This window comes from Dendronephthya gigantea, unplaced genomic scaffold (assembly GCF_004324835.1).
Source record: "Dendronephthya gigantea isolate DGI-Jeju-01 unplaced genomic scaffold, DenGig_1.0 000022F, whole genome shotgun sequence".
NCBI lineage: Eukaryota > Metazoa > Cnidaria > Anthozoa > Malacalcyonacea > Nephtheidae > Dendronephthya > Dendronephthya gigantea.
In genome coordinates, this window is record NW_021163032.1 from 895,191 (window position 1) to 920,702 (window position 25,512).

The following is a 25,512-nucleotide window of genomic DNA, read 5'->3' on the forward strand; positions in this document are numbered from 1 at the left end:
GAAATTTCGTAGCAATTTGCGCAAAATTTGCGCAGACCAGAAGCATGTAAGAGGAAAAACCAGAGAGAATGCATCTTACGAAATGCATGTGACAATATTTATTGAATACCAAGCAACGTACAAGTTCAGTCGTCCAATTTCCTCTTGTCTCAGTACAAAGCTACAAGTCAAGATATAATGGATGAAAACGACAATATGCCATCTTTGGACTTTGGACATCATCTGTGTCAAGATAACTCATAGGGAAATCCAGAGTGAAAAGTTTGTGCAAATGAAATGAAAAACTTCACCCCTTGAAATATATTCGAAGATAAAGACAAACTGCGTGTCTCAATTATTTTCACGCGTTTTTTTTTCTCAAGTTTAAAACGAATGATTGCAAGTTGAGGTTGTGAACTCGGATGTCTCAAATGCCTTGAGATATTTAATTAACGAAAAAGCAGTAATCTTGCGCGCCAAAACTTTTCCGTCTGGAGTAAGACCGAACCAATCCCAGGTTGTTAAAGTGAAGACGTTGACTCACATTGACTATACATTATCCCAAATCTCCTAGTCTAAATAAATACTCCTTCTCCCCGAAGCCCGAAGGCAAGGCGGCATGCAGAATTCACGATTACAACACGAACGTATGTCTCTTGAATACATTATTAGTATATTAACCCCGACAATATCCGAGGTTTGTATGCTCGCTCGCTTCTCCCCCAGGCTCGCACTATACCACGGGAATTCACAGTGAATAAATGCAGACTAGTGTGCGAATATGCCAAACTAAAATTTAGAAAAAGTAAATATCATTAGTTTCGCAAAATTTCTACCCTCGGAAATACCTCTGGCTAACTTGTTGGTACTGCAGAAGGAAACTTAACTATTTACACATAAGGCTTGGTATATCACTCCTAAAAGCAGCAAATGTTTGATATTACTTACCTAACTATTGGCAATTGACATGTTTCATCTTTTATATCAGTCATATGTTCCAAAGTCCAGGTATTCCATAACCTTTAGTAAAGACAATTAGAAAATGCAAAACGTCTTCCTTTCGAAAGTCATATTTTGGGAGACTGTATATCAGGTACGCTACCTTATCATAAAACCTCTTCGTAAAAGGTATTTTGTGTTATTACTCAAATCTTTTGAAACAGATGAAAATATGGAAAAGCTTATATTTATATATTGTATGCAACACCAACCTGACCACACCATTCACCAGACCAGCGGCTACGGCATTTACTGACACGCCTTCGGGAACCCGAGAGAAAGCAACGCACTTGATCGTCTCTTGACAAACAATTTTGTTTATCAGCCTTCCGTTTACTGACCATAACCTCAGTTCACTTGCGTTGTTGTTGCCTAGACAACAAATATTACTTGGCGTCAGACCGTATTAACAGTTATAGTGGGAAGCTGATTTTCAACTCTTTATGTAGTGTTACTCACCGGTATGAGACACAGTTACGATATCCCCTGAAGTTGGACTTACAGCGACGACACTCACAGAAGACGAATGATCTTCGAGCGAACGTATATAGCACAGTCTAGGAAAATTTTCAAAGAAAAAACATCAGTTTTGTGAGCACTAAGTAACATGTCTACCAGATGCAAGCTCTCGTCAGTTAGGAAAGGCTTAAGAATGATATCGTCGCTGGACTAAAATTAGGAGACTTGCCTTACTTGGCATCAAGAAGAGGGGGAAAGGAACGCACCTATTCAAATCCCAAATAATGGCCGTGCCATCCTCACTCCCAGTAACGACGATGCTGAATGCTTCCGATATTTCAATGCAAGTGATGCTTGCTTCGTGACCCTGAAGGCGTATTTTTCTACCGAGGATTTCCAATCCGCATTCCTGTAAAAAAGCGATAGGAATTGCCATATCAACCTGCTGTGAATTTCATAGAAAGGACAGATTTGAATTTCCAATAACTCACATTGTTCCTATCGTATCGTGTTGGCCAAACATGGAGACACCCAGTTGAACTGCCAAGCCATAAAGATTTACATTGACCAGAGACGGCGCAGCTTGTAATCTTAAAGATAAAGGAAAGTTATACTTTTGGGAAGATGTGTGCGATTAATTTCAGATGAAAAAGTCCACGTCTCTTCTACCTTGTGGAAATTCATATTTTCCTTGAAGCTGCTCATCGTTCCTTTCTTGATGTCCCAGATGCGGATAATATCATCCACGTGATTCCAGCTCAATACCGCTGACCATAGAATATGCATTGTGCGGTTACGTGTCCTCGTGACAATCACGTGGGTAGAGTTAGGCGGCAAAACGAAGAGATTGCTGTGAGGAGACGATACTAAGCGGGAAACAGGGGTTGGAAACGAATCCAACCAGCAGACGACAGGTTTATCATAGGCTGGTGATCCAATGTATTGACCCCACTTTATTCCATAAACTGTGGTCACTGGACTTGGAATATCTAGAAGATGACAGGAGTGAAGATTTAATACTGATTACTGATAATGTCTACCTTGAAATCATAGAGCAAGATCTATCATCTTAACACAGAGTTGGGATTTATCATCTTAACACAGAGTTGGGATCTATCATCTTAACACAGAGTTGGGATCTATCATCTTAACACAGAGTTGGCGAAGTATAGTTGTGGGTTAGATGTTCAGGAGCACTTTCCTTTTGGAAATACTTCGTGTTGATCTCAATGATTGATGAACCTGAATAAATCAATCAGTTTGAAAACCGTGGTTTGAAGCATCTCTTTCCAGTCGTAAAGTAGTAACTGTTCCTTTTTCTCGGGCAAAAATAATCCCGACTTATTTAAGTACAACTGGAAGTCTTGTACACTTAAATAATTTGGAAAAAAATTTTCATCAGGTAAAAACCTTACCTTGCATCTGTCCTCGGGTGGTTCGTTCGACAAAGGGTTTCTGGGAGTACCCCTGGCCCTCGCCCTCTCCAACAAATGTCCCACTCCACGTTGTATACTGATCTAAACCGGATCGTTTCTTATCTGGATGTTGCTCAGTGAACAATCGCGCTGGAGTTTGTCCATACGTCTCGATCATAGTTTGAACCGCTTTTCTTTGTACTGGATCATGAAGTCTGTTCTCATCAATACCACCGACATACGTCTAAAAGTGCAAAGAATACGATAATCAATGGGTTTACAGGAAAGCATGTGGAAAATCGCAACTTGAACTTACTGATGGATGAAAAACGTTGACAGCTTCAATCGCAGCTTGGCCTTCTTGTTTGAAACCAAATACCAAATCAATCCATTTATTGATCCTGTAGGACACCACATCCGATTCCAATGCCTGTTGAAAATTTAAGGCATTTTAAAATTTAAGGCACTTTCTGCCTAAACTAGATAGCTCTGTGACAGTCTCATTTCTAAGGTGCTGCCTAGGTTTCTCATAGGGATATTCTTTATGCAACGTTCCCTTATGTAAAAGTCCAATAAAGAATTTAAACTGCACATAAATATCACAGGAGTCGAACCCGGTCACCTTTGGCAGCAAGATATAAAACTCATATAACTCACCTGTCTGTGAATTAGGGTGAACAAACGTGGATCCTTGCAAGACCATGAAGGAAGACGGACATCCATCACACGTTCGCCATTTTGTCTAAGACCAAAATCAAAGCCTGGCAAGATAGAAATGTAAGATTTTGTGACTTGAAACCTCGACCAAACTTGTGATGCTGAGCAGTCACCACCCGGCAATCTTACCTTCTAAATTGAGAAGAAATTCTGGCAGAAAAAAGAACTCAGGAATCAGCTCTTTCACGTCTGGAGCCGAGGCAAACGACGAGAGGTTCCAAGTTGTCTCAATGGCATGAAAAGTTCGATCGGGAACATCAAACTGTTTGTCTAGAAAAACATCGATTTCATGAAGAAATAGGATTTTGAAAAGCATACAAAGTAAACTACAGTACGATGTTAGTGCGCAAATGTGGCACTAGTCAAATAAATGATAAAAGGAGAAACTGTATTTATATTTGAATCCAAATTACTAAGATGAGATATGCATAAATGTGAACACCTGCTCTGCAGCACACAGGAATGTGTGAGAATTGCATTTTAGAAATTTGAAAGCATCAATCCAATGCTATCATGGCTTCATCACATGTATCACTTTGAGCGACTTACCCTGATAGGCCAGAAACATCTTTGTGAAAGGCACCAGCCTGACCAGAAAGTGTAGCACAGTACCACTGTTCGAGTAATGGGATCCGTAGTGATATGGAGGGATACAGTTCATTGGATCAAGTTTCTTTGTGATGTCATATTGTTCTTGTAAGCTCTGCAAAAATACAGCTTTATGAGAATTCTAGAAAATTAACTTTTGCTGAACATATCTATTGGATCCTACCTTGTATGTTTCTTGATATTTTGGAACTCTGGAGGGATTTTGAACTGCAATTGGCTTCGATAGATCTCTAAAGACAATATGGATGGTTTATAGAAGATTACTCTTACTCGGCTTCTAGGAAAATGGTTTAGAAAAAACTATCCTGGATGAGAAAGACAGTTTACCCTATGTTGAAGAAAGGTTCAGAACAGATTAGTTATCAAGAATTTACATTGAAATCCCACCTGTAAACTGCGACGTCAGTCAAATCCAACACATCACATTTATAATCAGCCAGAACAAGTGGAAACACTGGATACTGCATAAGATCATTGAAAGATCGACAAGCTTGTTTGTTGAGTTCAGTCAAATACGCAAAGTTTGTTAGTTCTCCAGTTTGCCATCTAAAAATTAAACGACAATTCTTATACTTCTTCAAAACGAATATCAACTTACTGACCTGCCGACGTTTTTACCTCTGAGTAAGATCAGCTACATTTTCGGTGGTTGTGACTAAATTTGGAAGATCTTTCGCGAGTAGTTCTTTATACACAGTCTCGCGGTCTCTAGTGGTTTCAAAAGCGAGCAGGAATGTTCGGCCATTGGTAAGGAAGATTTCCAAAGCGTTGTCCTGTATGAAGGGTAAAAGATTGATTGATCAACAAATTTATCACCTAAATTTATCATTTACCACCGGGTAAAAGTAGCATAAAGTTGTTGTAATACCTTCAAAGCGTAACGCCTTCTAAGAATTTCGCGAATCTCTTGGAAAAGCCATGAGATTGATGTGATATCTTCATCATCAAGGAAAAACTAGAAAAATACAAACAGACTAATTGGTCCAGCCCTGCCCACGAGAGACTAGACAACCGCGTTATACGGTCCTAACCATAAACAATTTCCAACATATATCTTTTGGACAGTCAATCATCAAGGTTACCTGTGCCGTATTGACGTCAGCATCGCTTTCCTCTCCAACGAAATACACTCGTTTTTCTCCTACAATTCATACAATTGATAAGTTAATTTATATGATCAGACAGTGATCATACAAATAATAAGTTAATTTATATGGTCAGACAGTGATCTACCGTGAAGAAAAATCTGTGTCTACTACTGTATATAGTCGTGACCATTTCTGTATTGTTTTAGATGACTCCTTACTTCAATTCAAATAAACTGCACATTCAATTAAACGCCATTAGATACATCTCACCACAAGCATTTGTCCGACCCAAACTTAAAGTATCAAATGAATTATCGCCTTAGAAATCAATATTCTACCTACCAATCAGGATTTCTCCCGGAACCTTTCTTGAAGGCATGATACTTTTACAGCGATACAGGAAGCTTTAAAAACAATTGGAGAAGCTGAGCATGCAGATGATTCAACAGAGATCAAAATAAAAATTATTTTGCTTACCATATCGTGTCAGTGGTGTTGAAAATATGATAGACATTTTTGGACGCAGACTCGCTAACCGGCTCATCAAAAAGATAGGATAAGGGAACTACTTTTGTTTCTATACAAAAATAAAAACATAAAAGAGATTCAAGGTTGTATTATACGTAGATAGAAGTGCTATTAAACTTCTTCATTTTTCCTTGCTTTTCCCCCACCTTTTCTCCCTCTTACCAGCTCCTCTCGTGCACCCTAACCCCACCCTCTCCCTCTCCCGACGAATCTTCGAGATATAAAGCATTTAGAAGACAAGGCACACTACACATCTGATTTGCGACTCTCGCTAGGAAGAACTAATTCCAAGCCACTGTGGAGCATGATATAGTGAAAAGAAAATACATCTTACGGGATTTCCGATGTTCCGGCATGATAAATTTCTCATCAATACCCAAGTGACAGCGTTGCAAACGACACCTCACCCTACAGGGACCTTCGGTTCTATCAAGTTGCCAGGACTTCGGGAAGAATTCCTTGTCATGCCAAATAGCTCTAAAATGAAACACTTAACATTAAAAAATACGATTTGAAGGAGCTCTGTTTGAGAGTACACATCATACGCCCTGAGCCCGGTTGTAGAAAACTCTTTAACTAAATTTTGCATAGTTAAATCCTAGTTAACTCAAAAATACACGACTCTGATTGGCCAATTCTGTCCTTAATTACAGTTAAAAGTCAAGTAGTCTTTCAACAACTGGCTCTAGAATACCTCTTGAAGCTCTAACAAATACCATTACCTCTCGTGTGTGACTTGAACGATAAGCATCTGCCACAGTTTATGACTCTGAACGTCGTTGGATAACGCGGTCTTGACATGTTTTAGTAAATTTTGCCGCTGTTTGTCTTGAACATCAACAGATACTTTTGTAACCACCATTGCATCCGACATTATGCGTGCACAAAGTTGGTTGAACTCTTGGTCACCCCTAAAGATAAATGGACGTGAGAGGCGGGTAGAATTTTTTACACCTCACGAAACTTTAATACGTGCAAATCTTTCTCAGGTAGATCAGCAACAAACCAAAGATGATAACTACCGTTTTCGTTCAATTTCTTTCTTGTTTTCCCATTGTATTTTGTTGCTGTGGTCTTGTTTTTTCCATTCTTCCTCTTTCTGTGGAGAGATGAAGACAAATGAATCGTTAGTAAGTTGAAAACAAAGTACTTTAGCCAACTGCTCAAAATATTGTGAGTGTTAATACCTGTCTAGAAAACACGTAATACAAAATATCACCTGTAGAAAAGCTTCACTCTCAGAGTTATCGCGTTTTTGCTCTTCCACGTTTTTTAAAAACTCCTCCACAACCGTTCGCAGTTCTTTTTCCTCTGAGCTAAACTCATCGTCTGGTTCCCGCAAGAAAGCATGGATATACGCCATAGTTCTGTCTTTTTGCTGGAATAAAAAGACGGTATTTTATGCGGTAATGGATTGGTTTTGTCACTTCTTTTATAATGTGGTAAGGTATATAGAAGTAGTTGATGTTATGACTTAATGAGGTCTCAGTACAAACCTTGGTTGTAATTCCACTTAACATGTTGCGAAATAAAGAATCACACCGGTTCATTTTCGTCAACTGCAGAGCAAAGAATTTGAACTTGGTTTCCTGGCTTGGAGCCATAAGATAGATAAAAAGACGACAGAGCTAAGAGGAAAGGAAAAACGGATTAGGGAAACTCGTGGTCAGCTTGGGAAGCTTTACTGGAAGCATTGCAGTTATCGCACCTGGAGTCTGATCCTATCTTTTGAGTACAAGAGAAGCTCTTGCCATTTATTTTTACAATCCTGAGCACCAACATTCTATGAATTAAAAATATTTAATGGTAAGGTTTTACAATCCTGAGCACCAACATTCTATGAATTAAAAATATTTAATGGTAAGGTTTAGTACGACAGGGTATGGTGTGGTATGGTATGGTAAGGTGTGGTGTTGTGTGGTATGATATGGTATGGTATGGTACATGGTATGGTATGGTATAATATGGTAATAGGTAAGGTATGTTATATCTCAAGTATGATTAAATATGTTACGGTATGGCAAAAACCTACCAGTGAGAAATCGTGAAATTCCAACAACAAACAGAAGATCCATTGTGTAAATATCTCATTGGAATTAACGAGAAAACACGAATCAGCTTGCTTGTACTTCTCAAACGGTGATGGTAACGCGAAACAAGAATAATTGAGCGTAAAGTCCCAGGGAGCTTCAACAATAGGCCAGGGATCTGAGTAACAGATCAAACTAACTGTTTTCATGAGAACATCATGAAATCGGCTCGCTATTTCGGATGGAGTTGCGTCGACAGGAAGCTGGATGTATTTTGAGGTCTGCCACAACACAGGAAATGCTGAGGGATCCAGTGTTCCCCAGCAAGGCTCACGACCGATATCTCCAAGAAAGCAAACATCTTCATTTCCACTCGTTGCTTTGAATGTAAGTCTAAAATAGGCATGAAGAACAGGGCATGATGTTGCAGGTTGAGAATTGAAATTTTGATAAACTTAAGTTACCCGGACGCATTTGGAAATATAAACAGGAAATTACAATACCTCAAAGCTTTTTTAAGACTGCGTCGGTTAATTTTCGTTGCCTTTTGGTTATACTCGAGATACTCCAAGGAAAACTTCAGCGCACAATGTTGTAAAAATCGTGAACATTGGACTAAAAGCAATCTAAAACCTACAGTAAATAACACCAAATAATTAAGTGATTAATAAGATATGATATAACCAACTTTCTTTAAAGAAACTGAGTGAAATCTGATAGGGTTTATTTTATCGATTTATTTGGCTTCAACGGCAGAAGGGCATTCAGTCTATAATGCTAACTGTCTGTTTCATACTGCACGAATTTAGCTCCGGCGACTGAGCTGATTGTGTTTCACTCACCTTTATTGTCTGCTCCACAGTACTGAAGAGTATCTAATGCCAACAGTAGGTCGTCAAATATTTGAAAATAGCGATCACCACACATCCTGAATCACACAACAACAACGTTGATTTAGAAAAGTTATTAGAAATAAGAATATACCAAAATTCAATCACATTTCCACAAGGCGGTTCGCATATTTGCTATACCTTAACGCACGATACACAATTGCCATGACAAGATATTGTAAATTATCCAAGACGACACCAGAGTTTGCCTGAAAAGTTGTTTTGTCACTGGCACTACAACAAGAGACGGAACGTTAGTTTAATGAAGATCCAGGGTTTGTGCTGCCTTTCCAAAGTCAAATACAGGGGGTGGACTACAAGACTTGGAATTGGAGTAATATGAGAGTTATTTTACAAACCAACCACTCCACCCTTACCTATTGTTCATATTCCAAACACACAATGCCCTCACAGCGTTGACGAAGGTCTTCAGTAATCCATGGTCGGCGGCTTTAAGCAGAAAGTCCTCCACGACGTCGAGCATTTTCACAAGGGACTGGGTCAGAAATTGAAAGACTCTGGGGCATGCGACGGCGCCTTCCAACATACCCAACAGCGGTATTCCAGAAAGGATATTCACTCTTCTCGCCAGATCACCGCCGCGTTTAATACTGTCAAGGAAACTTCTGGAATAAAATATTTTTGGGATTATTTGATTTCAATTGAACAGAATCTCAGCAGACCAGCATGCGAATGATAACAGAAGAAAAAAGGCATAAATACGTACGGTTGGTTTATGGAAACTGGCTGCTGGAAAAATAATTGAAAACAAGCTTCTGCCAGTTCTTGAGTTATGGGATGAAGGTGGATCTGTACGGCAAGTAAATGAAATCCTGACATTTGATGAAAGGACGCCAGGATTTGAGGTGAACCTCGCTCCAAGATTTTTCTGAGAATCTGCAGAAGAAGAAGAGAGTTCAAAACGAGACAAAGTAAATGTAAAAAAAGCCTGCTGTATGAGAAAATATATGATAAGACATCTTTCGCAATAATCTATAAGTCTTATCAACTATCAGGAAAATACAATACATAGTAGATTATATTTCAATTCATCTCTAACCTCAACAGACAGTGTACGAACTCTGGCCAAAGGATAGTTGACAAAACACAAGAAATTTTCAAACTTCAATATCTCTCCAACGACACTATCAACAGCAATATCTGCAAGATTCAGAAGCGCGCTATTGATTAATTCCAGCAGTCCAGTTCTGAGATCGTCCAGTTTTGCGTGCTCTTGCAACTCCGACCGCTGTTTCTTGAAATGCCTGTACGTCGTCATAGTCGAGGCGAAGCCCGGTCTGTTCTCCACGACAACGTAGTCTTCTCCGGAATTCGCTGCCTGCGACGAACGCGATTTAGAAGCAGAATATTCCGAGGATGATACGACGTCGTACGAGTCACCGGCGACGTTCTTACGAGCTTCTCGTGGGTTAATTGCGATTGGCTCACTCTGGCCGTCAGGTCTAGAAACAAACGCAAAATGCAGGGTGTTCATTAGCAAAGGTCTTCTAGTGCAAATTTGAAAAGTTTCTACCAAAAAAAGCTGATATTGCCATGTTGCTATGCATCAACTTGCTGTGGACGATGCTTTGTCAAAAGGGAGCTTTTTCTAACCATATTTTAAAAACTGATATTGTGCAAAGTTGATTCAAATCATTTTCATTGCCGAATTATGGATGATTAGAGAAACTAATAGTTATAAAATGCACGGATTTTAGCCTTCTGAGCTACGAAAATGAAGAGTATTTAATACTCACCTAGACGTAGGCTGATCCTCACTGTTGTCAGTTTTATCTATCGTAGGGGATGAGGTGTTTTCAGGAGCATTCATTTCTGGCGCTGATTGCAAGGGAAAATCCAAGCGGGTATTCTCCTCTGAGGTGGTCGGTAAATGCCCGACGGTGATGATCATATCCTTCGTGTCGTCTGTTTCCAACACGTTGGTGCGTTTATCGCTGGAACTGAATATACTTGAAGTTTCAGTGGCTTGTTCAGAGAGCAAGGTGTGAGCTTTTGATCTTCCATCTTCAATTTCTTGCTGATCCTCGTTTTCACCGTTTTGGAACATCTCGTCAGGATCTAAACAAATAAGAGTTAAACTAATTTGGTTAGTGAACATTTATAATTGGTTCGTCATAGCGTTCGGTCATACAGGTTATATCACCTATAGATTATATCACTTATAGATTGGCATCGCAATGGTGCGGTTCCACACCATCTTTGAATTGAAAACTTTTTCTCTACAGAGTCTGAAAATGTTACAAAATATCTAAAATTTGCTAGGCTATATTGTCATAGCTAACAACAGTTAATTTAACTAAAACGTATTCTAAGATGCTCTTTCTAGCTACGGTTTTGAACTTCGCTCTTTCTTCTGATCTAAATTAAAACATACACTAGTGCTAAAATAATTAATTTCCAATGTTCTAACCTTACCTTCAAGCTTTGCAATTGGAGCAAAGTAAAGGTTCCCGGGTGCTTGAATAACCAGTGTCTCGTACGTTGGGTGAACTGCGACCAGGAACTCACAGATACGCTTGAGAACTTGAGGATTTGCCGAGCATCCAAGTAGATTTTGGATGATTTTCAAATGAAGGCTGGTGATCGTCCATGAGAATGACAGATCTTCACCCTGAATTTCCTGCAGGGAACAAGAGGAAATGCTGGAAATTTGGAACTCTTATTCAATCTCCCGCCCCCCGTTTTCTCCGTGTAGTACCAACTAGCGACTCTTGGGAAAAGGGGGGAGTGGTAAAACTTCACTTCTGGATAGCGCCATTCTTCCAATTAAAAATTTTTACAGAAGGACATCCAAATATCTATACTCGACGGCATCAATGGTGATTGACCCTTTGCCTTACCTGGCAGCCAAGTAGAAGAGCACCCAGAGCATCGGCTCGTTCAAATTGACGAATATTGAACTGCGACCAGCGATGGTTGCTGCTCGTGAGTGCTTCCAAAGCGTGTAAGATCATCTCCCACGACGAAGATGAACCAGAGTTAAACCAAATCCGCCAGTTGAGCAGAAAATCTCGCAAGATCTCAAAATTACTAACTACCGCATCCGTGTTGAAGTTCACCAGGTATGGTTTATCGTCCAAGCCAGTCTCGCGAAACACCTCGCCTTCACAGGCCGCATAAAATAACACCTGAACGAAAGACATCGAATGAAAAATAAACCTTGCTCCGAAAATGTTCTTTCAACCATGCTTCCCAGAGAGAAAGTCGTGTAGACACGTACCTTTGCAAAATGATAACCCGGTATACAATTTGGCGATAGTAAAACTTTGAGAATCATTTTATTGGCAAGTAGTCCGTCCAATTCTTTTGCGTAAGTAACATTCTCCTTTGCCAACGTGAAGATGACAGAGAGAGCGTCTGCCTGTGCTCTCTGATCGTCCGTCTTTTCGACCGTCTGGAGATCGCAAGAAAAAAAGTCAAAAAAGAAAATGCTGAAATTAGGAGTAAACTGCTATTTAACCACGAAATAGTTGCCAAGTGGTGATAGGTCTTTTTAAATTAGTGCAGGGAAATACACATCACCAACTTTATATCCGATTGGAAAGTTTTATCTCGAGACGGATGCCTGATACCTTTGCAAAGAGAAACAGAAACACTACGATCCCTCCAATGCCGTGGATAGCTTCGGCCAGACGTTTTCTGTGAATAACCGGCGTTGGTACATTACGAATGACGTCACCAGTCATGACGCAATCACTATATGCCGTATTTCCGGTCCAATTAGTTCCTTCAAGTTTGTATTCCAGGAATTTTTCCGGGTGAACTGGAGAGTAGACCAAGAGTAGTTGCTTTTTCAAAGAGTTCTTGATATCGTTCCACCGTTGCTCATCCACGAGCACTGGTTCGCCGTGAGGACCAGCGAAAAAGGACTGGACATTGCACTCCGCTAATCTTTCCAGACTCTTCAGATCAATGTGATTACTACATAGATCGTTCAAACAATGGAATATTAGAGAACCTAGATAGCATAAGGGCCGGTTGTACTGTAGCATTTTTTTAGTGGCTCTAAAATTGACCGTTGTTTGGTATAACTTTGATTAAACCTTCGTATTCCTAAATTAGGAAATCTCTTTATTGATTGTTAGCTCCAAATCTGTAGTTTTATGGCCCTTCAGAAGTTCAAGCGTTTTTACAACAGCTGAAAATTCACTATCCTGCCCCTACATTTGTTCAGTTTTATATTGCGGTCCCGCTCCGCCGAGTAAAGACTGGTACTCAGCAACGTCACTAGCAACGTTCTGATTGGCTGAGCAAATATTTTCAGGTCAGGTGATTTGAAATGGCGGGAAAGGACGGGAACTTGTTGTCATATTTTATAAAAATCCGTTTCTTGAATTCTTGGTCGAAACAACGTTTAAAATATATCTTGAAATATATAACATAAGTAAATAACTTATTTAGCAAAAATATGGATAAACAAGACCGATACAGAAACAGACGAGAGATGAATGAGGAGCGATATATAATCTATGAGCTACAAAGTGTTTTAGGTAGGTGTCTATTTTGTTTCTTCCGCATTTACTGTAATAAAGATGTAACTTATTTGTATATGAGTTTGGTATGTCGTTTTGAAATGAAATAACCGATTACGAAGAGCTATTACAACATTGCTTTAACTTCATAAGGGTTTTTAAAAGTGTAATTTTGAATTTTGATGTAAAACAAATGTCACTTTTAGGCGTTTAAAGTTGACTGCAAAATGCAAATATTTGCTACTTATATACATCCGAAGAACAACATGTCACGTTTGTGAACCTTTACTTAAGTTGGTAGAGTCTATAAATTGCCTGCTTTTTGGTGATAATTCAGGAGAGAAAGGGGTAGTATTTACTTCACGTATATAACTATATAAATAATATAAATATCAGCTGTCGACTCATTGAAGTCATTCCATTATATAAGTTTAGGTTTGGCTAGCTCAGCAATTCACCTGCTTGGTTTGAAATAGCGAGGGTTGCTGCATGCATGTATTTCTAGTTGAAAAATGTAATATATTTTGATGTAAATACATAGAAATAATATAAAGAAATGTGTAAATCTGATCCATAACATTGGAATGCGCGCGTCACAGACCGCAATATGAAACTGGACACAGGAGTTTCTCGAAATTCAATCATTCATACAATTACCTGTATTCCTGAGATGTATTTTCGGTAAAATGAAAATCCAAAGCCTGACAATTTGCTCCAAGCAGCTTGAGAAACGCAGCTTCATCTAACTCGAGTGTACGGCGCTTATCTTGATTCTTAGAAGATGCGTTTAACATGGACATAAGAGCTGTGAGAGGTCCTTCATCTCTGTTCAACTCACCTATAAAATACACGGTTGATAGGAAAGTTTGATATGGATAACGAGAAGCTCTCCCCTTCTGTGTTCAAAAGATCTTACCAATAAATGTGGCAACATTTCCCAACTTGAAATACGCCTGTAAATGAATATTTTCCCTCAACGCTGTTGTTTCGTCACACTTATCTAACGACCGCTGACCAACAAGTACAGAGACAGTATCGTTCTTCTTGACAGGAATGCCGGGATAGCGATACGACTTGACCGTTTCACATGAGCCATCTACGAGTAGCGTGACCTAAGAAAGTACAGAAAACAAGAATTGCATGAGTCATGACGTAATGTAAAACACTGACTAATAATCAGTCACTCACTCACCTTTCCGCCAGTGACGTCACTTTCAGGTCCAGCTTGAACCGAGACAACAATATGAGTCCAGTTGTGAAGTTTTACAGGAAATTTTAGCGGAGCAATTTCCCGCGCAATACTAGCCTCAGTCACAGAATCATCGTAGAACCATCTGTGTGAAAAGAAAGAAATTCAGGTCCTAAACAAAAATTAAAGCAGGCCTCTAAGCAGACCTCAGAAAAGATCTTAACTGGCAAACTAGACTCTTAAGCATTAAAGCACATGCATCTTAAAACGGACAAGAACCAATAGAGCTCTTTCCTCTTTCAGGCCTGATAATGAAACTTCCTATCTTTGATCGAGAACTGCAAAATCTTTTAGCCAACTCAATTCATTCAAAATTATTATTGAAATCGATTGAAAGAACGGTTTAGAACTACCGCCGAGTGTGTTCAGGATTAGGACTGTTAACAATTAGTCTTGTTTATGGCGTCCAGCAATCATACCTGCAAATTAATGTCCCTTTGCTAAAATTTACCCAAACTTCGAACCACGCTGTCCTGGTGCCAAACGTCATCACGTGAGCAACATTATCTGCGTCATCATTCGCCATGCCCTTCACATAACTCCTACTTTTCCAGTGATGCTTATCGCGTGTGAGCCTCGTATGATACTCACGTTCTACGTGTTGCCTACCGCTGTCAACGTACAGCCAAAATGCCAGACTAAAACTACCAACAGGCCAAGATAAGCCTTGGCTTACTTTTAATTCGAAGGCACTTGAATCCCAAGGCAACGGAAATGTTTCAGGATAAGTATTTTGTAAGGATGTTTTCCCATCACCACGGCGTTTCAGCTTCGTTTTATTAAATTTTGGCGAGTTGAACTTAACGTTACCATGTTGTGAGCCCTGACCGTTATCGGCGAGTACCGGAGAAGCTTCGGTTACGGAAGCGTTGGCGGGAAACCTGTGCGTGTATAAGGGTCCTCGGGAAGCGACGGACAGTTTCGTGATGTTGTTTAAAGCTCGAAGTAAAAGACCCTGAAGTGGCAAAATTGTTGTTGCAGAATTAAAATAGAAACACGTTTCTTGCGTATGGATGAGGTGAATTATGAGGTGAGGTGAACTGTTACCCGATCCTTACCCATGCTGGTGTTTCATTTTGCAGAAATTGCAGGAACATCTTTAGTTCTTCACAGTGGAACTCATAGCCAGCCAACACCACAATGAGATCAAGAATAGATTTTTGAACAGCTAAGATAAAAAGAATACAAAAGAGACGTTTAAGATACCTCGAACTATCTAAGACAGCCTTACTAAAAAAGTGTTCATCTTAAATACCTCTAATGCTAGCGTCTGTTGATGTCAAACACGAATTGAACCTTCTGAAAATAAGACTAAGAAGACCCTAAAAGGAAAAATATGAAAAGATTTTTGCTTTATGGAAAGAGAATGAAAGGAAAACCCTAATTCTGGACTGTCAGCTGGTAGAGCCTTTAGGTTGAGTACCATTTTAAAGCGATGTGTGTACCTTTTTACACAAAATGTGACGATTTCTGCTCGAATATGAGGCCAAGCTGATCATTCCTTCAAGGCCTTGCAAAACAAGTGGTCTGTCCTTCCTGAAAGAGGGGAATATTTTGAGCAGTTACAAATACCAGGCAGTTCCTTATCGTCAAATACACGCTATCAGCACTGGCTCGGATATACTTTGAACTAAAAGCTTGAAACAAAAAAGTTAAACTTACACTGTAATTTTGCCATCATGTTCAATGAAGTATATCAATTGCTCAAACATACTGGGGTATAGAATATAACGATCTGCAGTGTGGGTTTGTCGTTTCGGTCTATCCCGTGGTTTCTTAGGTCTTGTCATATACATTCCGCTTCCTCTGCCTGAAATATCACTCTGCCCAGTCTCCAGCTCGGCATCTCCTTCGTATCCAGGCTCGACATCTTTCGCTCCCAACATACGATGACCGACGACCTAAAAATTGAAGTTAGCTAAGTACCATTTGCAGAGGATTGTAAGGAAGGAAAAACTAGGTAGTGCAAGTCACATAATCATTGATGATGTTGCCAACAAGATGTTACCAATTCATTTTAATAGTTCAACTTGCACTATCATTTCTAATAGTTGAGAAAAAATCACTATTCAGTGGACAATGCTATCCTGGCAGCATTCGTACAGCCTCCACCAGCACAACGCGTTACCTTTGTATTTCCACTTTGAGAAACTTCACTTTCACTATCACTGTCATCTGTATTGCCAAAGTCGAACAAAAGCTTCTCAGAATCGCGTAAGTCAGCTTTCAGAGAGTCATCCTCGCTAACCGCACCAATGGCAAGGTTCAAAAGAGTTTGGCAAAACGTTTTCCCCGCAATTTCATTGAGAAACTTGTCTTTCTGGATAAGACGTTGAATAATTCGTACTGTTTCATCGATTTGAAGTGACAGCTGCAAAAAACATAGAAACCATGTCAGAGAAAGACCGAAAGAAAGATCCACTGGAAATAACCAATGCAAAATTATAAATAAACTTCATCCAACCTGAACTCCATCGACCTGTTCTTCACCAAACTCCAGGCCGACGGCCATTGCACACTCCATCAGCATGACACAAGACACAACCTGATCCTTAAGATGCACATCAGACCTGGACTTTGCTTTGTAGAGACATTCCTTGATCACTTGCAAAACTGTCACGACATACGCGTGTCCTCCGGACTTGAGAAAACTCTCTCTGAACAACGCGTTCTTCCTTAAAACACGAAAACCGGTTCTCCACAGTTGACACAACAACTGGCTCACCTTTGGCAGGCGCAAACTAATGCGAATCTTCTGTGCAAACTCACTGACGGTCGAGTCAACCTGAGGATTCTCTTGTCTTGCGTCTAGCAACAGCATCGAATGCAACAAGATTTCAACGACTTCTGCTTTCCCAGCTTGTTTGGAATCTGCAATCTGAGCAGGGCCTTCTGTTTCCTTTGTCTCATCCAGCGAGTCTCCCCACGGCGTTGCAAGAAGCCGTAAAATTCCAAGACATATAAGATGAGATGGTTCGTCGCCAAGAAAATTAACAATACATTTCACTCCTCCTAATTTCATAAAACGAGCTTGCAAAACTTCTTTATCCAAAAGCAGATATATTGCGGTCAGGCAGACTTTCAATGCCTCGTCATCGAAACCGGACTCCTGAACTACTTTGGATTCTGATTTTTCAGTTTTTTCCCCTCCTTCTGATGGAGTTCCATAGCCCGAATCGTACGGATTAGCCACGTTCACGGTCATTTTACGACAAATTTTACCCAAAATATTCGTCTTCTTCACATCTTTATACGTCAGTACAAACGGTACAAATACTTTGACGAATAACGCCTCTTTAAGGTTAGGAGCGGCCAACTTTGAAAGAGCTTTCAAGTATTTCAGAATTCTCACAGTTAATTCATCTTTGTTTGTTATAACGATGTGTGAAAGATGCTCAAAACACGGCCAATGATCTATGGGTGGATAAGTCGTCTTTGCCAAAAAAACTTCATCAGCACTTGTCGATTCTCTTGAGCTATCGAGCTGTTTCCTATTGTTGTTGTTCATCTTTTGGCTGTTTTGTTGGAGAAGGGTTTTACCAAAGAGACGCAGTGCAAGGCTTTGAACGTTTGGTGATCTTTTTACAAGCCTTGAAAAAGCATTACCAGTTAACAAAAAATAATTACATGTGTTATATACGAAGAAAGCAACCAATTAAATAACCAAGTAATCGCACAATCACATCATTGACGTACCACTTAACCAATCAAATGACAAATCAAATAGCCAAGCAACTGATTAATCGAACGACCAACTAATTCACCAATAAAATGGCAATTAACTGACGAATCGTCAGGTCAACTGTCCAATCAAATGGCCAACTACCTGCGGCCACCCGACCAATCAATCAACTGATAAAATACATGCAAGATGTAAATGTAATCTGGCCGAGCATTGTGGTTCATTTCTATTGGCAATGTAAAACCTGACTTACCTGGAGAGCAACGTTACAATTGTACTTGAAACATCCATACATGGACAGATTCCACAGCGAGCCAGAGAAGTCAGACATACGACATCGATATCCTCCACCGCACTTTCCTTGTACGCGGTCAAAATTGCGGAACATAGACGAGAAGTGGCACAATCTACGAAACAAGACCAGAATTAAGAGATTACGGCTAACAACCATAAAAAAATCATGCGATGCGTATGCAGCAGATACAGCTCTATTATCTTAGTGAAAACGCAAAATGAACTCGTTAGGATTAAACATTCCTTACACAACCAATTTCATATTTCTTGTTCAAGAATTTATTAGGAATAGCGAGTTCACAGTTCACTGCAGGTAGAAGCGCTCGCAAACAATTAAGTTTCTATGAGACCAATTTTCTAAACTTGCCTCTGCCAGAATAATAATGACATTGAGGATTGCCGAAGCCTTGCTGTTGTTCCCAGTCTTCGTCGCTGCTTGATTCGGTTGTTCTATGAAAGCTGCTAGTCGATGTGACGTGAGAAAATATCCTGGGTTGTTGAGACTGCGTCTTGGGCGCTGCCGGCTCATCGAACCAAAACGTCATCTTTTCGCTATCAGATTTACCCGCACCCATCATGGCTCTTTTTAGAGATGAGACAAGCTGGCCAGTCGTTTTTAACACAACCGTAGCTTGCATTTTAAGTAGTTCTTCAAATTTGGAATCAAAATTTCCAATCGATACGATTTTGTTTAAAGAAGCAATGACAAAAACGATGAATCCACTAGCGTTGTTCTTCATAAACGTCTTCAAATAATCTTTATAGTGAACCTTTCTTGTCGAATCTATCCCAGAACACGAAGCTGTTTCCCCACGTACGCCGTTGTCAAGTAAAACAAGAAGAAATCCGAGCAGAGAATACGTTGTAAACAACTGGTAAACCAAAAACACTTTTGTCGAGCAAGGATGTTGTTCTTTAAAATCAGAACTACACCAAAGACTGTTTTTCGAGTCTTCCAAGATCTGTATAAGCTTTTCAATTTGTTCGCTCCGGTCTATTCGATGGGCGAACAAGTCAGAGGTGTTTTTAGCAGCAAAAAAAGACTGCAGTGAGCACATTGACATACACGCGCAAACAAGCTTCACACCCGGTGACCAAGTGCATTCGGGAAGATCATCATCAGACTTCTCCGATGAATTATTTTCTTTCATTAAAAGATGCAGGAATGCTAAGAGTTTGACGGAAACGTTGACCGTTGATTCCGCGACAGTCAGTGAGCGCCCTTTGGCGCTCAATTTACATATGATATCCAGCAGGAGTGCAATCAGGGACAAGAGGTCAAGATCGTCCTCTGCAGGTTGCTTGGAGTGGATTGTTTCATACAAGTCAGGGAGAACCTTTTTACCGCTTAATAGGTTTTTGTAGAGTGTGGTAAATTTCTGGAGTAATGCCAGAGCTATGAAAAGCAAAAGTGAAATATTCTAATTTGGTTTGGAGCCTGCTATGGTGCAATTAGAATACACAAAAATGTATGAGTTTGGAACATGCTGAAACATAAGCAAGTGCATACCATCATCATCTTTCAATTCAAACAGAGAAGACAATAGACAGGGAAGAACAGAGACTAGAACATTGGATACTTCTGTATTGCAGTTGCCAATCTATTTTTTTAAGAAAAAACAAATAAGTCAATAACACTAAATTAATTACCACATCATACCATATATACCATACAATATGATACCATACAATATGATACCATACAATATAATACCATACAATATGATACCATACAATATGATACCAATTACTATACCACATACCATAATATAACATGCACACAAAATCAGCTTACTTGCTCAGCTAAAATATTTAGGGCTTGCAGCAAATATAGCCCTGTGCCTTTTTGCAGGAAATGAACAAATGCTGCGTCATCTTCAAGTATTTCACATTGATGACTGACAACTTTTAACAATTCCCGGCCAAGCAGATTACTTATACTCGACAGTTCACTATATAAAGAAGACACCTTGTTAATAAAATGCATTGCAGACCATACTTGTGCACTGATCAGGCAATGTAACTAATATCCAACTTTCATAATATGACAAAACAAAAAATGCACACTTCTTTGTCTGCAGACATACATAATTATAAACATCTGTACAAATATTTGAAAACTGGATAAACTAGGAATAAACCACAAAATTGTCAGTGCTTCGCATTTAAAGTTGTCAATTCACGTACAATGCTTCTCTTTTGCTACACATTTCAATATAGCATTGAGAGACATACTGTACTGTTCCCACAAAATTCATGAGCAACATTTTCATGTGCTTGGTGGTCATTGGTGCATGAAATGTTCTATTGACTGTGGATTGCTGACAACACTGATGTATTAAAGTATAAAAACATAGCTTCACTGTAAATGCTAGGTAACTTATTCTGTATAACTTATCAGATGAAGTACTGTTTTCTTAAGGTGGTCTTCCACCCAGAATTTGAAATAAAAATTAGAAATTAGGAAATTTTTGAAAGCTACATTTTTAAATTCCCTGATTTATAAGCTCTCATTTGATGTATTGTTCACCCACTAAATCTAAGTAGAAATGTAATATTTTGGCGATTTAGTGAGAGAATGTAAGATTTTTCCCCTTGACAACGGCCTTAGCAACGCATTGTTGTCCTAAAAAAATCCTGATTGGTTTGCTTTGAAGCGATATATTTGCATTTATTTACTTGCTTACCCCTCCCCCAGTTAGTTAGCTATTTGGTGTGCGATTATATGCTGCTGACATGAAGTATAGGCCATGAAAACCACGAGTTATCTTCCGGCAGACAATCAAAGCTTTGAGCTTCACAAACACAACGACTAAAAATCCAAACAAAAAGTTCTTCTTTATCGACGTTATTCTCATTTTTGTGACGATGGGGAGAAAGAAATCTTCTGGATACAGTAAAAAGCGTAAATTTTCTGGTAACCAGTTTACAACTGCAGCAAAAAAGCCGAAGATTCCCGATCAAAGTGAGACGACCAAATCGAATACGTCTGCTTCTGCTCAAAAAATTTCCGCAACGATTTCGACCGCACACACAGAAACGAAAGAGGGGAGTGTTTCTGGCTTTCGTTTAGTCGATCTGGAAATTTTAAAAGGCACACTTGAGCTCTTGCCGTGTTCAAATTGTCTACAATTTAGCCTTCAATTTCTCGAGGATCCACACAAGCGGATGGGATGTGCTTCATATCTGTATTTGAGGTGTTCTTCCTGTGAGTGGACAAATGAATTCTACACCTCGAAACTTACTAATAACTTCTATGAAGTGAACAGAAGGATGGTATATGCCATGAGATCTATTGGTTGTGGACGTGCTGGAGCTAAGCGATTTTGTGGACTTATGAACATGCCACCACCACCAAGACCTACTCCATATGCTTTGCACAACAAAGCTCTTCTCCAGAGTGCTAAGACTGTGTATGCAAAAACAGTAGTAGATGCTTCTAAAGAAATCCATGACCTGAAACAAACAGCGTCAAATGAAGTTGTGGATTGTGCAGTGTCGTGTGATGGGACTTGGCAGAGGAGAGGATTTTCATCACTTAATGGTTGCGTCGCCACAATCTCCATGGATACGGGGAAAATTCTAGATGTGGAACCACTAAGCAAAGTGTGCCATACCTGTAAGAAGCTCAACACGAAGCCACAGACATCTGAAACTGCATCTTTGAAAGCTGAACATGAGCCAAAGTGCAAGGCAAACTATGAAGGATCTGCACCTGCAATGGAACCAGAAGGTGCTTTGAGAATTTTTATCGGTCGGTGGAGAGCAACAAGCTTCGTTATTCAGAATTTTACGGTGATGGAGATAGCAAGAGTTATGCTGCTGTGAAGGATGTGTATGAGGAAGACAATGTAACAGTCACTAAAAAGGAATGTGTGGGACATGTACAAAAAAGGGTTGGAACAGCACTGCGAAAGTTGAAGAAAGAGAACAAAGGTTTGGGAGGAAAAGGTCGTTTAACGGATGCCATGATTGACAAATTACAAAATTATTATGGGATAGCCATTCGAACTAATTGTAAAGACATAGAATCCATGAAGAAAGCAATATATGCTGCTCTGTGTCATTGTGCTTCATCTGGTAAAGATGATTACCATATCCATTGCCCAGATGGTAAAGATAGCTGGTGTGGCTTTAAGCGGGATAAGGCTAATGCCACAAAGGAGTACAAGCATGGTGCTGGCCTCCCTAAGCAAGTCATTGGCCATGTTAAACCAATATTTGACAGACTAAGTGAGTCCAGTCTGCTGCAAAGATGCCTTGATGGAAAAACTCAAAATCAAAATGAGTCATTCAATGCCATGATTTGGAATCGTGTCCCAAAAGAAGTGTTCGTTGGATCGGATGTGTTTTCGTTGGGTGTTTATGATGCTGCTGCCCATTTCAACACTGGTGCATCTGCTGCAATTGAGCTGCTGAAGGATATGGGCCTTGCATCTGGCAATTTTTGTTCAGAGGAGTGCTTGAATTCTGACAAACTGCGTGTACGGAAAGGAAATTACAAATGTCAAGACAAGAATAAGAAACGGCGGAAGGTGCTACGGGGAGAAAAAAAGAAGAAAGGGGACAAATTAGTGGCAAAAGAAGGAGAAACCTATGCATCTGGTGCATTTTGACTTAAATTAGTTATATTGACTTGGTAATGTTTTAATACTTGTATATTTCTTGATTTGTATTCAATATATATTCTCAGTCATCTTTATTGCTCGTTTTCTCAAAATAGCATTTTCCGCCATCCAGAAATCTTTTAAAAAGGATAACTCAAAAACTATTTAATGAAATGACCTGAAAGTTTCTATGTGGTAAGATAGATATGTTTTCTTGTTCCTGAACCTAAAATTGCATATATATTTTTAATAGGGCACAAATAACTGGATTTGATGCACTCTACTGCATTGTAAAAATTGATATCTGCTGTTTCTTAATGAAATAATTTAAATCTTGGAAGGGTTTTTAGGTTCATCCCCTAGATTGGTCTATAGTGAATACAGAAATAAGATTTATTTGTTTTTCTAGCCCCTCTTTGCTTCTCTATACTTTTTGAAAAATGGAGACTAAAATCACAGTTGGGGGTCATTTTCTTGGTTGCCATGGCAACATATGGTTCAACAACTATGTTGTTGTCATCACTATACCAGTACCTCTTTGGTTCATGCATAAGTAGTTGAGTTGAAGCTAATTTATTGATAATTGAAATCAGGGTGGAAGACCACCTTAACCAATAACAAGCAGTATCCTACCTGTCAGGACAAAACTGTGTCTCATCAGAGATTTGATAGCCTTTCAACTCTCCAAGAAACTGCCTTAGCTTTTCTTCTTTCTCCTATAAATAATAAAACCATATTTACAAAAGCTAGTATCAAGTATACTAGTATTTATATTTCCTATTTATATATCATCATTTGTATATATACGTTGTGTATAAACAGTACTTGTGTTCTATTTGTTTATATCTGCATGATTGCACTCACTGCCAACTAGGAATGATATGCACCAGTATCGACTGACCTTTTCATTGCTATTCTTCAAATAATCCTGCCATATTTCTTTTAAAACACGTGGATTTATTCCGCTTTCTAACGAGGCCATTTAAACCACACCAAAGGCTAGTCCGAATACGAAATTTCTACTACAAGCGCGTGACAGCACAACGTATGTTGTTGAGACATGCTAGTATTAAATGGTTAGTGGTGAAATATACTACGATTACATAGCATTATATAGATTATACGAATACCATGAATTTACAGTTCATCATAAAACACCACGATAATTTTATAATGTATCGACTTTCGTGTTTTTCATGTAAACAAATGCGGTATCATTCTTACAAGCGGAGATCGACATCAATCATCCATGTAAATTTCCTTGTATTGCCCGATTCAGCGACTTTCTGTTGTATTTTGATTGTATTTAAATTCTGCTGATCTGTCACTTCCTCCTCTCATAAATCTTCCATTCTATTTCGTCCTTGGACTACGTCACTAAGGAGTCATGTGAGATATGCGCACGCAGATCGAGCAGTCAGTTGCCCGCGTAGTTTTTCGAGCGAGCGGTTGTTTTATGCAAACGAAGCGGAGAAATTTAAATAAATTCACGAAAATTTACTGATATTATGTCTTCTGGCGACGAATTGGAAATGGCATTACTAGAAGAGAAAGAAACAGCGGTGTCGGAAGAAGAATCGATGCCAAAAGTGTTATCTGGATTGGGAAAAACATTGGAGACCATATCCACAGCCATGCTCAACATGGAAAAATCCATCAAGCGACTACAACCGAGCGAAACCTCTGATACAAATGGTGGACCAAAGAAAAAACGACGTTCAGCCTCCCAAAATATAACAGAAACGGACGGTAACATTAGTGATGCAGAGGGATTGCTTCGAAACAATGAACCCGATGCCGACTCGGCAAATGAGGGTGTAATGAGTGATACACATGTTCGACTCGAGCATGACGCTCTCCTGACAGAAATCTCTCAGGATTTGGAACAAGAAGAGGAGGTTGGAGGCAATATAAATCAGCAACTTGCTGATATTGTCAACAAAAGATGGTCCACGAAGCTTATTGACGCAAAACAGAGGGAAAAAATGGATAAATACCCTCGACCAGGGAATTGTGAAAAGATTGTTGTCCCTCGCGTCAATGCAGAAATATGGGACAAGCTTGATAATAAAACTAAGCATAATGACCTCCGTGCTTCCACCACACAAAAATTGCTAGCCAAAGTCGGCTCGATACTTTCAATGACGACTGATAAATTATTGCAAATGCGTCATGATGATTCGCCTGATATTGCCCAGATTATTACGATGAATACCGACGCTTTGGCATTATTAGGGCACACCATGTGCGACCTCTCTATGCGTCGACGCGACGCTATCAAACCAAATCTACATAAAGATTATAGTAGCCTCTGTGCTTCACATGTGCCAATCACAACGTATTTGTTTGGAGATAACCTCCAAACACAGCTCAATGACATCCGAGCTTCCAACAAAATTAGTAAAGTAACAGTGCCACATCGGTTTGATAAACCCAAACCATATGGCCGCCACTGGGGTGCTACTAACTCCAG

General features: G+C 39.5%; 1 protein-coding gene across 1 annotated transcript; it reads right to left on the reverse strand.

Annotated features, from left to right (window-relative positions):
- Window positions 1-63: 63 nt before the first annotated feature.
- LOC114522342 (lysosomal-trafficking regulator-like) lies at window positions 64-24,350 on the reverse strand. The gene is made up of 53 exons (XM_028543011.1): window positions 23,941-24,350; window positions 23,673-23,755; window positions 20,228-20,384; window positions 19,943-20,033; window positions 18,800-19,828; window positions 18,392-18,545; window positions 16,921-18,046; window positions 16,585-16,827; window positions 16,119-16,357; window positions 15,902-15,992; window positions 15,712-15,778; window positions 15,515-15,624; window positions 14,876-15,411; window positions 14,400-14,541; window positions 14,124-14,319; window positions 13,865-14,045; window positions 12,308-12,656; window positions 11,956-12,129; window positions 11,576-11,863; window positions 11,151-11,355; window positions 10,472-10,793; window positions 9,775-10,177; window positions 9,442-9,611; window positions 9,092-9,340; window positions 8,856-8,948; window positions 8,667-8,752; window positions 8,328-8,457; window positions 7,827-8,217; window positions 7,503-7,577; window positions 7,291-7,422; window positions 7,014-7,172; window positions 6,817-6,893; window positions 6,517-6,705; window positions 6,129-6,271; window positions 5,744-5,843; window positions 5,609-5,670; window positions 5,261-5,319; window positions 5,047-5,133; window positions 4,797-4,951; window positions 4,566-4,724; window positions 4,342-4,408; window positions 4,119-4,272; window positions 3,699-3,839; window positions 3,510-3,613; window positions 3,169-3,282; window positions 2,853-3,096; window positions 2,107-2,426; window positions 1,929-2,027; window positions 1,704-1,846; window positions 1,438-1,535; window positions 1,191-1,350; window positions 928-999; window positions 64-768 (listed from the first exon to the last, which is right to left on the reverse strand). The coding sequence occupies exons 1-53, from the start codon at window positions 24,019-24,021 to the stop codon at window positions 648-650; spliced, it is 10,620 nt and encodes a 3,539-aa protein (XP_028398812.1). The 5' UTR covers window positions 24,022-24,350; the 3' UTR covers window positions 64-647.
- Window positions 24,351-25,512: the final 1,162 nt, after the last annotated feature.